Genomic DNA, 14,704 nt, shown 5'->3' with positions numbered 1-14,704 from the left:
AGAGTGCCTGGGTTCCAGTCCTGGCTCCACGCTGGAGTCCAGCTTCCTGCTGACACACACCTTTGGAGGAGCAGTGACAGCCCAAGCAGCTAGGACCCAGGTAGGACCAAGCATCTGGGGAGCAAACCAGTGGACAGAGGCTCTCTCTCTCCCTATCTCTCTACCTCTCTCTCTCTCTCAAATAAAACAATTATTTTTAAGAAATCTAAGAGGCGGCCAAACAGTTATCTTAGAAAAGGGCAAGCTGGAGTGCCCGTGTCCTCCCCAAGGTCACAGAGCTGCTGACGAGCATGACAGGGCACACCCAGGGACAGACAGGTAGGGGCAGCAGACCAAAACAATGCCTGTGCTCAGGCCTTTGAGAAATCCAGATACAACCGGCCCTCGCTCAAATACTTCCAAATGGACAACGGACAGCAAGTCAGCCCGTACTGGCCACCCCCAGCTGGCTTCCTCAGTGGGTCAAGTGGGGACAGCCTTCCCCATGCAGATGGTGGACAGCAGCCATCCTGCTAGGCATGTAAATGTGCCCCAATTCTTAATGTCCAATATATAACCTCGCTATGACAGTGAAGAGGTAAGGATTCCCATGGCAGTGCAATGCACTAGGAATCTCACTGAATGACAGCGCTCCACCTCCATTTAACACTTAACAAAGCAAACACGCTTTTCCTAAACTAAATTTACTACGGAGAGCTAGCGTGACTGTATGTATACAATATTTGGTTATGATTTTTTCATCACTCTGCAGATGAAAAAAAAAAAAACTTTAAATCCCAGGACCTCTAGTTTAGAAGTTAAAAAAAAAAAAAAGTTGAATCTCATTTAAACACCAACAGAATGAAAGCTGAGTGTTTTAAGAGTGCAAAATGCATTGTAACAGTAGAAGTGGCCAGGTCAACCACTGTCAACATAACCTGCATGTGGAGACCCTGCAAAATTTATTTCCCAAAGGCCCTCCATCCCTTCCTGACAAGCAGTAGGCATTTCAGCAACACACTGCATCAGCAAGCCAAGCCGCAAGGGCAAGAGCAAAGGGAAGAACAGAAAACTTGACCACCAGGTCACACCAGGCAGAGGAGTGCACCTGAACACAGCTACACAGCACGCGAACCCCTGTAGAGACATGGGGGCTCCCAGCCTGGAAGAGTGCAGGTAATTACAACCACACTGATTGTAGCCACACTGCAGAGGCTGGTGTCACCCGACCCACTCCTACCAGCACTGTGAACATTCTCCCCTTTCGCCATTTGCAACTTTCCAAAAAAAAAAAAAAAGGACTGCCTTGAAGAGTGAATCACAGCCTACTAAGATGGTCTTTCATTTCCTCTCAAACTTCAGGAGCAATCAACCAGCTTAAGAGGGCAGGTGCTGTAACTGCGACATGCAACTCTGGAAGGCTGAGGCCTTGGCCGTGAGCAGAAAATGGGAGAACATTTGCAAAAGGAAGGACATGAAGACCCGGAAGAGACACCAATGAGAGTGCATTTATGGGTGCAACTTGAGGACAAGGCCAGAAAAGAGTCTGATCCCAAAGAGTAGCAATTGATAATGAACAGAAACAACTAAGCAATTGTCACCGTGGTCATGCGACATCTCCTGGCCTCCTTCCTCCATCTTGACTTCAAGGGTACCCCTACAGGCCCACAGTCAGAACAGAGGCAGAAAATACATATACAGGGGTGACCGGTCAAGTTAAGCTACCCTTTGGGATGCTCAGATCCCATATCAGAGGCTGGGATCCAGTTTCGCCTCCATTTCCAATTCCGCTTCCTGCTAATGCACCTGGGAAGCAACAAGAACTTCAGTCCTTGCCACCCGTGTGGGAGACCCAGATGGACCTCCTTACTCTTGGATTTGGCCTGGCCCAGCCCAAGCTGTTGTGGGCATTTGGGAAAGAAGCAGTGGATAGAAGACCTCTCTGTCTCTCTCTCAGCAGATGGAAGATCTCTCTCTCTCTCTCTCTTGCTCTTGCTCTGACTTTCAAATAAATAAAAACAAATAAAATATCTATACCTGTCTACCTATAGAGACATGTAATGAGACTATTTACTGCCCTTAACCTACCTGAGTAGAATTCAATTCAAATTTAAAACAGGACTCAATTCCTCCTGATGAAGACATCCACTGACACCTCTGCATTTGCCAACAACATTCCAGCACACAGCAATGCTCGAAGTGACACAACCCAGGCATTCATATGTAAGGATGGGAAGGAAAATTTCAGTGTCATCTTACTTTTCCATCCAATCTGCAAAGATTCTCTTCATAATAATATTCAGCGGGGCCAGCATTGTAGTGCAGTGTCACCTGCGACACTGGCATCCCATATAGGTGCCAGTTTGAGTCCCAGCTGCTCCACTTCCAGTCCAGCTTCCTGCTAATGTGTCTTGGAAAGCAGAAGAGGTTGGCTCAAGTGCTTGGGTCCCTGCACCCACATGGGAGACCCAGATGGAGTTCCAGATTGCTGGCTTTGGCCAGATCCAGCCCCAGCCATTGCTGCCCTTTGGGGAGTGAACCACTGGATGGGTGATGTCTCTCTCTCTCTCTCTCTCTCTCTCTCTCTCTGTAACTCTGCCTTTCAAACAAATACATAAATCTTTAAAACAATAATAATATTCAGTATTCACAAGGGTGGAGCATAAATTGTTCCATCCATTCAGAAAAGCAATCTGGCAACACCTTTGGAGGGCACTTGGAAGTTCTTATACACCGATTTCCCTTTTAATACAACCAATGATGTAATAAAACTATTTAACGTGCCTGGGAAAGCATTATTAATAACACAGAAAACTGGTAACCATTTCATTGTCCTCAAACAAGTTGTTAAAAAAAAAAAGTGTAACCACAGAGTCACCACGAGTGGTACCTTGGGGTGGTCATTTGCTCTTTTGGTTCAGATGCCCGCATCCCACATCGGAGAACCTAAATTTGACTCCCAACTCTGACTCCTGACTCCAGCTTCCTGCCAGTGCACACCCTGGGGGGCAGCAGTGAAGGCTCAAGTAACTGAGTTCCTGAATTCACATGGGAGATCTGGATTGGGGTCCCAGCTCCCAGCTCTGGCTCCCCAGACCACCCCCACTACTACAGGCAATTGGGGAATAAACTACTAAATGGGAACTCCTTCTCTCCAAATAAATAATAGAAAGCTTTTTTTTTTTCTAATGAGGGGAGAGGGGGTTGACTTAGCAGTTAAGCTATCCACAAACCCATACTGGAATGCCTTGGTTCAAGTCCCCTCTCCACTTACAATTCAGCTCCGGTTAGTGCACACCCTGGGAGGCAGCAAGCGATGGCTCAAGTACCTGGCTCCCTGCCACCCATGTGGGAGACCCAGATTGCATTCCTATTCCCAGCTCCTGGCTTTTGAATGGCTTAGCCCCATTTATTGTGGGCACCTGAGGAATCAGCCACTATAAGGAAGATATCCCCCCTCACCTGGCCATTTAAATAAATAAAAATAAATAAACTCTAAAGCTTATTTTTTAAGTGGTATCGTATGGATGGCATTGCATATAGGTAAAGTTATGACCTGTAACACTGGCATCCCGTATGGACACCAGTTTGTGTCCCTGCTGCTCCACTTCCAACCCAGCTCCCTGCCAATGGCCTGGGAAAAGCAAAGGAAGATGGCCCAAGTGTCTGGGGCCCTGCCACCCATGTGAGACCCACATGGAACTCCTGGCTCCTGGCTTCCACCAGGACCAGTGTTGGACATTATGGCCATCTGAGGAGTGAGCCAGGAGATGGAAGCTCGCTCGCTCTCTCTTGCTCTCTCCTCTCTCTCTCTCCTTCTCTATGATTCTGCCTTTCAAAATAAATAAGTAAATCTTTAAAGAAAAAAGAGGTACCCTTAGATAATATTCAACAAATGAAATTATGTTCATGATAGAATGGTTTTTTAAAGTGTATAAGTTCTACATATGGTTTTTTTTTATTTTTTTTTTATTTTTATTTTTTGACAGGCAGAGTGGACAGTGAGAGAGAGAGACAGAGAGAAAGGTCTTCCTTTGCCGTTGGTTCACCCTCCAATGGCCGCCGCGGCCAGTGCGCTGCGGCTGGCGCGCTGCGGCCAACGCACCGCACTGATCCGATGGCAGGAGCCAGGTACTTATCCTGGTCTCCCAAGGGGTGCAGGGCCCAAGCACTTGGGCCATCCTCCACTGTACTCCCTGGCCACAGCAGAGAGCTGGCCTGGAAGAGGGGCAACCAGGACAGAATCCGGCGCCCCGACCAGGACTAGAACCCAGTGTGCCGGCGCCGCAAGGCGGAGGATTAGCCGGCTACATACGGTTTTATAATTACCTAATCATTAATCCTGGAAAGAACCTACTCAACTGGTGGAATCCTAGGTCATTTCAGTCATTTTGTTTCCTTCTTTGTTCTTTTCTGGGCTTCCCAATCACCTCCAGGAAACATACCACTGGGAGAAGAGAGCTTTACTCCTGCCCCGCTGAGAGGTGGCTGCTTCCACACACACCACAGTCCAGGTGCGGATGGTGCTGCAGGGCCACGGAGGACCCTGCAGGGTCCTGGGTCTCCGTCTAGAGCTGTCCCAGCCAGGCCTGGCCGGCCCGCGTGGGTCTCCACAGGAAGCCCTACTGGGGACCCAAGCGCTTAGGCCACAGAAGGTTTACCAAGGGCAGGGAACGGACCCGCACAGCCAGCTCATCTCCTGTTTGTATCCATCAGGAGCTCACTTTAAGTCCCATCGCCTGGGACATTTAGTTTGTCGAAGAGGGACAAAACCTCACAGGAAGTGTGCGTCAATGTGGGAGATTTATTATTAGATGCCCCCCACCATGGGGTCAGAGGGAGCATCTTCCCCCACCCCATAGGGCTGTGCTGTTTTCCTCATTTTTTTTCCAAATGTGTGAGTCACAGGGAGCCTGTGGCCGCGGCGCTGAGTTGCGGGGCAAATGCAGCGGCCCTGCCACCTCCCGGAACGCCCCCCAGAGACCCTGCGGGGGGGGGGGGGGATGCTAGCACAGGGGTCTGGGGACCGTGCAGATGAACTCTGCCTGGGACACAACAATGCTGACTGTTAGTGCATCTTGTCTCCAAGGAACTCCAGGTGCGACGTGAACAAAGACAAAGCTGTCCTCAAAGCAGGGGGCAGCTCACACACTAGGGGCGGGAGAGATCCCCGAGCTCGCGGGCTGGCCGCGGGGCCAAGGAGAGACATGTCACCAGCTGGTGAGGGGTCCTTGGTGATGAATGTCTGCGCCAGGCCCTGTCTCACGTGGCTGCAGCCTCATGCTAGACCGGGCAGGCCACAGTGCCACCCTCCACTTCCACGTTGTGTGACCTGGACTTCCTGCCTCACCTGTAAGGCGGGGAGGGGAGCGGTGCTGGCGGCGGTACCTAGCTCACAGGGCTGCTGTTGGGATTAATCAGTTAACAGCCCAGCATACAGTAAACGCTCGCTCTGTGACTGTCGGAACTGCTGTTCCTATTATCTGACCCAGTGCCCTGGGTGAGGCAAGTCCGGCCTCCTGCTGGCCACACTCCAGCTCCAGCTCCAGCCTGGGGCGGCGGTGAGACTTCACCATGGGAGCTCCCGCCCCCACTCTGGGCACAGGCTAAGGCCTCTGAGGCCTCTGACAAAGGGAACAACTCCTGGCTGCAGCCGCCCACCCACCCCCACCCACCGGCCGCTGTGCACAGGAACCCACGGGGCTCGGCAGGAAACCAGCCGCTCTGCCACCCCAGAGGCAGGAAGGAGACACCCGCCCCTCCGCACCCACCGTGAAGCATGAGGCCCTGGACTCTGAAGAGAAACTCAGGGTCCGTTTAGAAACAGGCAGATGAGGCACACACATGTTGCTCACACCCATGCCATTCCTGACCTTAATGTCACTCGAGCCCTGCAGGCCCCAAGTCGCAGTATGCAGGGAGAAGAGCAAATCATTTGGCAGGGGCCCCGGTAGGAGGTGGCTTTGTAATATGAGCGGTGTGTCCACTAACAACTAGAGCAGGACCATTAAGTTCATTACACCTGTCACTCTGCCAGCTGAGTCTCCGAACTGCCCGCGATGAAAGTACATTATGCCCAAGGAGTGCCACCCAGCCCCCTCCCCACCGCACACACTTATCTGGCGCAGACAATTTGTTCTCAGTGTCTGCACCTGCAGAAAGAACACAATTGTAAACAGCCTGAAACTTGGCTTTGAGACACCTCGGGCTCTGAGCCGCTAAGAACAAAGTTGAGGTCTCCTGGGAAGGAGACTGGGGGCCATGTTCCCTGGTGTGGGGGAAGGATGTGGTTGTGTGTGGGGGTCGGGGGAGGGGAGGGAGGGACCACAGCCCACAGCCAAGGAGGCAGAGCAGCCTAGCAAAGTAAAACACAGAGAGCTGCTATGTGGATTCTGTGCCCCGCAGCACAGCCAAAAATAAAAGCGAGAGACACACCCTTGTTTCTGAGCCGAGTCCCAGCATTGTAGGAGCAGCGCAGGCCTTCCCCTGCAGCTGCACACCCCGCAGGCCCCGGGTGAGCAGCGCGGCTGCAGAGGGTGTCTGCAGTGCAAGCGTGCTGCAGACAGCGGTAATTTATTTATCCCTGTCATGTAACATTAACAATCTGTCTGGAGCTTGGCAAGCACCAACTTGCACTGTCATATAAACTGTCTGACAAACTTAAAGTTTCGTAAATGCTTCTCTTTTTCCAGCAGACAATAAAGCATCATTTAAAAAAAAAATAAGAAGTTGTCATCTCTTCTATTCCCTTTTCTCTCTTCCTCTTCCAAGAAGAAAAAAAGAGGAAAAACAAAGAAAACCAAAAACAAAAGAAGCCATGCGAACAGAAAGGATCCCTCGGCAGGATTCTTAACCTTGGAAGTTCAACATTTTCCCAATACCAAGTAAATGAGTAAATAAATGCAGCGGAGAGAGAGGGGGAGGGGGAGGGGTGGTGGTGTGGGGGTCACTTGTGTGGGGCGGGGCGGGGGGGGGGTGCAGAGCAAAATCTGCAAAACAAAAGTACAGTCATTAAAAATTAATAAAGGGTGTGGACATCCAGCCCCCACCCCCTTCTGCTCGTGGGGATTCGAGCCAGACATTCTGCATCCTCATTAAGTGGAGTCTGGCAGGCTGCCGGAGTTTTAGTGGGTTCTGGGAATGCCAATATATTAACCAGAGGACTTTTTGCATACCCTTTAGAGTTTTTATTCTAGAAAAGTCAACCATTTGGCACGGTGGAGCCTTATTTTTGTCCGGGAAAGCTCTCAGCTGCCAATCATGGGAGAAATTATAGCTATGTTCTTCGTAATTTCCAAGACCTATCTGGAAAGCAAGCTTAGTGGAAAGAAAAAGTCCGCACAAAAACAGCTCAAAAGGCCAGAGGACCATTTTTAGTGGGAATTCAAAGAAAAGCAATGCACACTTAGATCACGTGGATACATGACAACAGAGACATTATTTTCAAGTCCTCCCGTGACAGAGGGAAAAATAATGACATGAATTGGGGATCTTAACCCCATATTTCTCCAGCAATTAATAGCACAGGTGCTTGCTTCTTTCCTTTGGTTGCCTAACAATGATGCAAGAAATGACACACACACACACACACACACCCCTCCCTAAAAGGTGGCAGGGCTTGTGGTCTGAATTCGCTAACAGAGGCAGAACCCCTACCTTCCTAATTTAAAACTCAAGATTCACCTTCCATGTGCACCCATAATATAGGTCAAGATGTAATTCTAGACTAACACAGCCCATGTAGGCAGAAAGTCACTTTGACACAGAAAATAATGGCTTCCAGGAGATTTCTCTGAGACCTAAAAAAGGAAGGAACAGAGACGAGGAGAGGAACAAAGAAAGGAAAGAGCAGTTGAGGATTACATAGCAATTCTGTCACTGTTCACATTTAATATCCATGTGCCTGCATAAATTATGTTAAATGTTTCTAAAAATTTTTTTCCAGGTTAAAACGGTATGCTCTTCCTTGGCAGATCTGCTTCTAGGGTTTATTTCTTCTCTCTTAACTCTGAAGACAGTTTCCTCACAGAGAAGGCTGGGTAAGCCTAGATTTGGACAAAGAGTGAGAAGAAACATGGCACAGGTGACCAGAAAAATGTGACCGGATCACCGGCGACAAGGATGCTCGATCAGAGCCCTGAGTGGCTCTAATTTTATGTGACACCTTTGGTGCACCACCACGGTGACCTGATGCTGGGTCAATGCAAAGGGGGCCAGAGCTCAGGGGTCTCTAGCCAGAAACTACTCCCACGGAGCCAAAGTCAGTCTCCGACTCTACATTCTCCTGGCAGGCTGGAGAGCCGCCCCTCTAGCAGCCAGGATGAAAGACAGCATCTCCCGAGCAGGCAAGGCTGCCTTGCCAGGCTGCTAAGTCAACCAAGACTACATACAGCACAGTCCCAAACTGTAAACACCTCTGCAGAAAGGACCTTGCTCTCAGAAAACTATTCTTAAAACACTGTCAGCAGTTGGGAGAAAATAAATATTTGTCTATGTATGTATATACTTGGGTGTGTGTGGGGGGGTGAGGACTGTTGAATCTCAAATGATGTGCCAACAAATTGGCACAAAATCCCTTAATAAGCAGCTGGTCCTGGCTGGGCGCCACTGCAGGATTGTGGTCATGCAAACTGAGCCCACCGCCCCCCCCCCCCCCCAAGGATTCAAGAGACAGCCTTGAAAAACTGCTGGGAAAAGTCTTCTCCAAGGCAAACGCAAGCCGAGCCCAGGGAGACCCATGGCCAGGGAGGGCGAACCCTTCCAAGGGTAACAGCAGGATGTTAAGGAATTGGCAAGGTCTTTTAAAACAAGGGAGGGAAGGTAGCTACAATTCCATCACAGCAAATCCCTTATTGGCATTCGCAGTCTCAGCCCTGATTCCCAACAGTGTGTACAATGTCAACAGCAAAGTGGAGCTCTTAAAAGAATTAAGCTTTCAGAGACCATGAGGCATTTACCCCCACGTTTTAAAATGCACCTGCTTGTGCAAGGGCCATCAAATGACATTTCAGGGGCTGATCATGAACCACATGTCGCAATTCAGTAGGTGCACATGGGTGACATTCAGATCTACTCATCTGCCTATGCAATCAATTCAGCTCAACACGAGGATCCTTTACTGCACACGAAAACTACAGTGGGAGAGAACTGTACAGAAAACGAAGGCAAGTTTACAGTAAACAATTTTAAGGAGCAAGGGAAGACTGAATCCTCATCTGCAGAGTGCAGACATGACTTAATGCAGTGCTAGTTGCTCCGTGTAGACTTTACAGAGCCTTCCCTGTAATTTAATACTCAGTGCCCAGGCTCCAGGGCAGACACAGACAGGAGAATGCCCTTCTTGGCCAGCCAAACTAGCAGAAAGGGCCATTTTTAAAGGGAAGTTTCCCAGCGCTGGCTCTGCGGGAAGGCGCCAACCTCCATGCCAGCCACGGAACCCTATTTTTAAGAGCCGGCGCTGTGCACACCATCTGTAGTCATCTCTGCTGCTCAGAACTTAGTGACAGAAGCTCTTGCAATCAACGTTCCACACAGCTAACCCCACCTTGCAGCCCACAACGTAGCACACAGTAGGTCTGCAGTAACTGTAAGGGAGGTTGAGAAACCAGCACTGGCTGACCTGCACCTGAGGGGTCCAGGGATAAGAATGTGGCAAAAATAATTAGAATGGGGGGCGGGGAGGTTAGAGGAAAAGAAGAGGAGCAAATCAAAATTATCCAATTCTAGCTAATTAAAAGATTCTTTGGGGAAAACAAAAATTAACGCTGGCTTCATGTGGCCGTTGCCATTCAGCACTCACTCCTGTGCCTGGTAGCAGCCCCCAGTTAGCTCTGCTCCCTTAAAGAGTCCTCTCCCAGTCCTGACAGGCGGACCCTCGGCCCTGCCAGGTAACCTGGAGACCAGGGCGCTCCCGGAAGCGCCTTCTCCAGGTGCCGCCCACCACCCCCAGCCCCACGCGTCCCCGTTGCCCTGAAAACCTCTGCCTCCTTGGGAAACCTCCTCCTTTTTCAAATGAAAAAAAAAAAAAAAGTTTAAAAGCAGGCAAATGCCCTCCCCTCCGTCCTCGCGAAATTAGCCTCCACAGAGCCAACTGAGAGCCGCCCGCGTACTCACAGGGCGCGCCCCAGCCCCACTCCGGGCTGCGCACCGGGCAGGGGTCCGAGGAAGCCTCCTGGCGGCCGTGCGGGGCAGCAGACCCCGCAACAAGGCCAGTGCCGGCCCTGCCGAGTGCTCGTCGCTTCCTGTTTATTCCACGCTGAGGGTCACCGAGAAATGCAGCACACGCCTGCTTCCTGCGGGGCTCTGGACTCAGCCTGAGCACAGCAGCAGCCACCAAGACATCCACGTCCCAGCCAATGCAGGGAGCGCGGGCGGCCCCGCGACCGACGTCAACGCGTGCGGGGGCACCCGGCGGACGTCGGGCAAGGCGGGTCCGAGCGTCTGGGGAGTGTGGGGTGCAGGGGGCAGCACGCAGGGCGAGGATGCGGGCCGCTCGCGCCCCCTTCCTCCCTGCAAACTACCGGCAAGGTCCTGCGCGATCTTCCCGCTTCTCGCCGACCTCCAGTCCCCTTTCCCGCAGGGGTCCGCGAGCGGCCTAAAGGGGTGGCAACTGCCGGGGCAGCCCCGCGCACATCCTGGCTTCCAGTGCTGCAGAATTAGAGTCCTGCGACCTCGGGACGCCCGCGCCCAGGGCACCGGGAACAGAAAACGGGCTGGGGGTAAAGGTGGAGCGACACGACTGCTACAAGCACAAGCACCCCTCCCTGGGCGAGCGCCCCGGGGCACCGGCCGTGCCCACCCGCGACCCGGCGCACAGACCTCGCGCCCTTGTCTCCGGGGGACGCGCCGTGCTGGGAGGGTGCGTGGCGCCTGCCGCTCCCTCCGACCCCTCCGACGGCGCAGGCTCGCGGACGTCCCGTTCCCGGAGCGTCCAGTCCCCGCGTCCCCCGCCCCCTCGGCCACCGCTCCCGCCCGAGCGCGGTGGTGAACTTGGGCCAGCCGCCGCGACCACGGCAGCCAGCCGGGTCCGCACTCACCTGCGGCCGCCGCTCCGAGCGGGGCGGGGAGCGCCCGCAGTGCGGCTCGCGGGCCACCCGGCCCCGCCGGCCGCGGGGAGGGGCGCGGGGCGCGGACTGCGGCGGCGGGGGGCGCGGGCGGGCTGGCCGGGAGCGCAGCGCGCCGGGCTCTTTAAGAGCCGAGGACCTGACACCCGCGCCGCCCCCGCGCTCCCCGCCCCCTTGCACTTTCCCAGGGACTCGCAGGCTGTCTGGCGGCGGCGGCGGTGGCGGCGGCTCCTCCCCGGCTCGCAGGGGATCCCCGGCCGGCCGCGGCGGCACGCGGGGCGGGCCGGGCCCACCGCGTTCGCGGGCTCGTCCCTCCGGTCCGGGTCCGCTGCCTGGGGGCGGGGGCCGAGGGAGCGGTGCCGCGGCCGTGCGGGGGAGGTAGCCGCCGCCCGCCGCCGTCTGTCTGCAGCCGGAACCGTGCGCGCCGAGGCTGCGTCTGTCGCCAACTCCTCCAGTCTCTCCCCTCCTCCTCCCCACTCCGCCGCGGGGACCCGGCGCGAGGCCAGGCCGCGGGGGGCGGGGGGCCGCCGCGGCGGAGGCGCGATGGGGGTCCCGGCGCGCCCGGCCCACACGCGCCCGGAGGCGGGGAGCGTGCGGGCGCCCAGGCTGCGGCCCCCGGCTCGCCGGGCTCGGGCTAGCGGGGCGCGCGCCGCCGCCGGCAGCCCCGGGAACTCCAGGCCACGCGGAGATTGCCGACAGCGCCCCCCGCAGGAGCCGACCTGGCGCCTGCGAGCCGGGGGCAGTCTCCGGGGACCGGGCCGGCGTGTCTGCCCCGCGCAGAGGGACTGCGGACACAGGCAGGAGGGCCACGGGACACGCAGCAGGGCGGGGGATCTCGGGAGACCTGCGAGGTCGCGCTCAGGATTCCGCCCTCAGGCTGGGAAGGAGACGGATGCTTCCTAGCGCGCTGTGCCCCCGTCTCCTTGAAGGGCCACTTGGGACTCGACTCCCCTTAACAATGCGCCCTTGTGTTCCGCACAACTGCCAGCACTGACACCAGCCCCTGCAGCCGTACTGGATGGGAGCTGGTGACTGCCCTAGCGTGTGAGAATGGTAACCCAATTGCATTACAGTCGCCGCAGTTAGTTCCCTCTGCCAAAACTAAACCTGCGGACTAACCAAAGTGCACGGGGCTTCACGGTCAACAGAGGTGCAGCTAATCAAAGTGGTAACAATTTTCACTTCTCTCAACCTCCCCCCAGATTTGCCCAGCTCTTGCATCCATCGTATCAGAGAGGAATCTGGAAACCTGTGATTCATTCCTCAGTGGCTTGATTTCGTGCGATGTCGGCTTTGTTCTGCATCTCTTGAGTTTGCTTCCTCCCTCCACTCCCGGTAATAATGGCTGTTGCGTTTTATCGGTGCTCATGGGTAATTTCATGATAGCAGCTAGTCTCTGCTGAGAGCTGTGTAGGAAGCGCTGCGTGCATTGTCTTGTTTGGTCCTCACAATAACTGGGAGCTTGTCTCCATTTTACAGAGGAGGAAGTGGAGGCTTCCGAAGATTTGGTCATTTGTCCCCAGACCACAGACAAGGGTCTGGCTAAACACGGAGCTGGGAGTTGAACCAGCAGACCACACTGCCACCTACCTTCGGCAGCTTGGACATCCAGCTCAGCCCAGTCACAACTGGCAGCGTCTGCTGAGTCGGGTCTAATAGAGCGGGGGGGGGGGCTCTGAATCTGGCTGCTAAGGTGAACATTTTAAAATGAGAAGTGGACTGGTAAGTGCTCAATACCAGCCGCCTGCATCTGATATCTGATAAGCGTGTACTTACTGGTTTGTGTTGAATGTGCGCCAGTACGTCACGTCCATCTAGTGCTAGCTAAGAGCAGCTCGCGAGGGTGGGCTTGGACAACTGTGTTTTTGCCCTCTTTGGGTAGAAAGCAAAATGGCTTTTGCCTTCTAAGTCCCCCACGGGCAGTGAAGAAGAAAAGGTTTTTTCCAAGGCCAAAAAGCAATCTGCTCTTCCATTTCACTTGTGCCTGATTTCCTTGTGCATAACTTAACTCCTTTAAGTCAAGGGCTGAATTTTAAAATCATAACCTCAATTTTACCATTTGTGATGAATCTCAATTAATCTGGCTCTGTCTTTTCTTGTTGTCTTCTCTAATTTTAACTAGAAACTGCAGATCTGTTTCCATTTCTAGAAGACAGCCATGGAGGAACCTATCAGAGGATTTTCCACTGTCTGTTCCCTGTATTTGTTTTCCACTTCAGCTGCTCTCCCTCTCTCTCTGTCTCTGTCTCTCTCTCTCTCTCTCTCTCTCTCTCACACACACACACACACACACACACATACTACAGCAATGGGAGAGTGGGGGGCACTTAGATATACTAGGAGGCTTCAAACATTTCATGGATAATGTGTGTTAGGAAAACACTATGCATGGATTTTAATTTTCTGCACTAAAATAAACTTATCTTTTAATTCCATGTTCCATGAAATTTCTAAAGCTCTGTTGTGTACCTGCTGTCCGTAAAATCAATACAATGGTGTGCCAGCATCCTCCTACAGCATCCATCTACAGCATGGGAGCCAGGGCCCAGATGGAAGCTCAGGAGAGCAGAGACCTAGTCCAGGGGAGAATTTGTAGCCCCCATACACAGAACAAGGATTGACACTTCCCGAGGGCTCAAGGAATTTTTTTTAATATTTATTCTTTTTTTTTTTTTTTTTTTTGAGAAGCAGAGTCACAGACAGAGGGAGAGAGAGGCCTTCCATCCACTGGTTCACTTCCCAAATGGCCAAAATGACCAGAGCTAGGCCCATCTTAAGCCAGGAGCCAGGCGCTTCCTCTGGGTCTCCCACGTAGGTGCAGGGGCCCAGACTCTTGGGCCATCTTCTACTGCTTTCCCAGGCACTATCGGAGAGCAGGATGGGAAGAGGAGCAGCTGGGACTTGAACCAGCACCCATATGGGATGCTGGCGCCACAGGCAGAGACTCAGCCCACTACGCCACAGCACTGGCCCCTTAAGAAACTGTTATGGAATGAATGGAAACTTGGAGTAGGATAGACAAGTGAGCAACAAATTGAGATAAAATATCACTAAATTGGGTGGAAATCAGCTGACGTTGGCTTCAAGGAGTGGGACGTGAGGAAAGTTCCACTGCGAGTGCATGGTGTCAGACCTGACCACACTTAGTGCAGAGAAGGCTGCCAGTCAGTTGTTGGAGGAGACGGAACTGGAAAAGGCAAACACTACCAAATGTTTAAAAAAACCCAGGGCCCCAACTGACCACAGACTCCTGGGAGTCAGAGAATATCCTTCTGCTGTTGGAATCCCACACATAAAGTCAGATAAGAATTGTGCCGTCCAAAATGATCCATCCTGTGCTGCACTTGAATTCACAAGAGAAGCCAACAGGTGGGAATGAGAAGGAGAAGCCTGCATTGTGGAACACCTGGTACTGGAGACAGAGACCCCCTATCTAGATAGATAGCCAGGACCAGACCCCACGGGGGAGCAGACAGGGCCTGCCTCAAGTACCTGGATGGCCTCATGGTGTGTGCACCCTATTCCCCCACATTATAATGCCTTCGTGTTCTCTAAACTGGAGACAACAATAATGTCCACCTCCTGGGATCTTGGGACACTGGTCACAAGGTGGCTGCATCTATTGGCCCTCCCTGGGATCCTGCTGCCCCCACCGCTCCAGG

At 53.3% G+C, this 14,704-nt stretch overlaps 1 protein-coding gene across 1 annotated transcript in view; it reads right to left on the bottom strand.

The window, feature by feature from the left end:
• Positions 1–12,856, bottom strand: part of LOC127492483 (uncharacterized) — a 149,797-nt gene extending 136,941 nt beyond the window's left edge. Inside the window, exons 1-3 of the mRNA XM_089304915.1 lie at positions 12,819–12,856; positions 12,633–12,694; positions 11,016–11,913 (exon numbers count right to left, since the gene is read on the bottom strand). Of these exons, the coding sequence (XP_089161041.1) occupies positions 11,016–11,913; positions 12,633–12,694; positions 12,819–12,856 (998 nt within the window). The remainder of the gene's footprint in view (positions 1–11,015; positions 11,914–12,632; positions 12,695–12,818) is intronic.
• Between the last annotated feature and the right edge of the window lie 1,848 nt (positions 12,857–14,704).

This window comes from Oryctolagus cuniculus, chromosome 10 (genome assembly GCF_051225735.1).
Source record: "Oryctolagus cuniculus isolate XC-2025 breed Fujian yellow rabbit chromosome 10, ASM5122573v1, whole genome shotgun sequence".
Classification (NCBI taxonomy): Eukaryota; Metazoa; Chordata; class Mammalia; order Lagomorpha; family Leporidae; genus Oryctolagus; species Oryctolagus cuniculus.
This window is presented reverse-complemented; position numbering and strand designations above follow the sequence as displayed.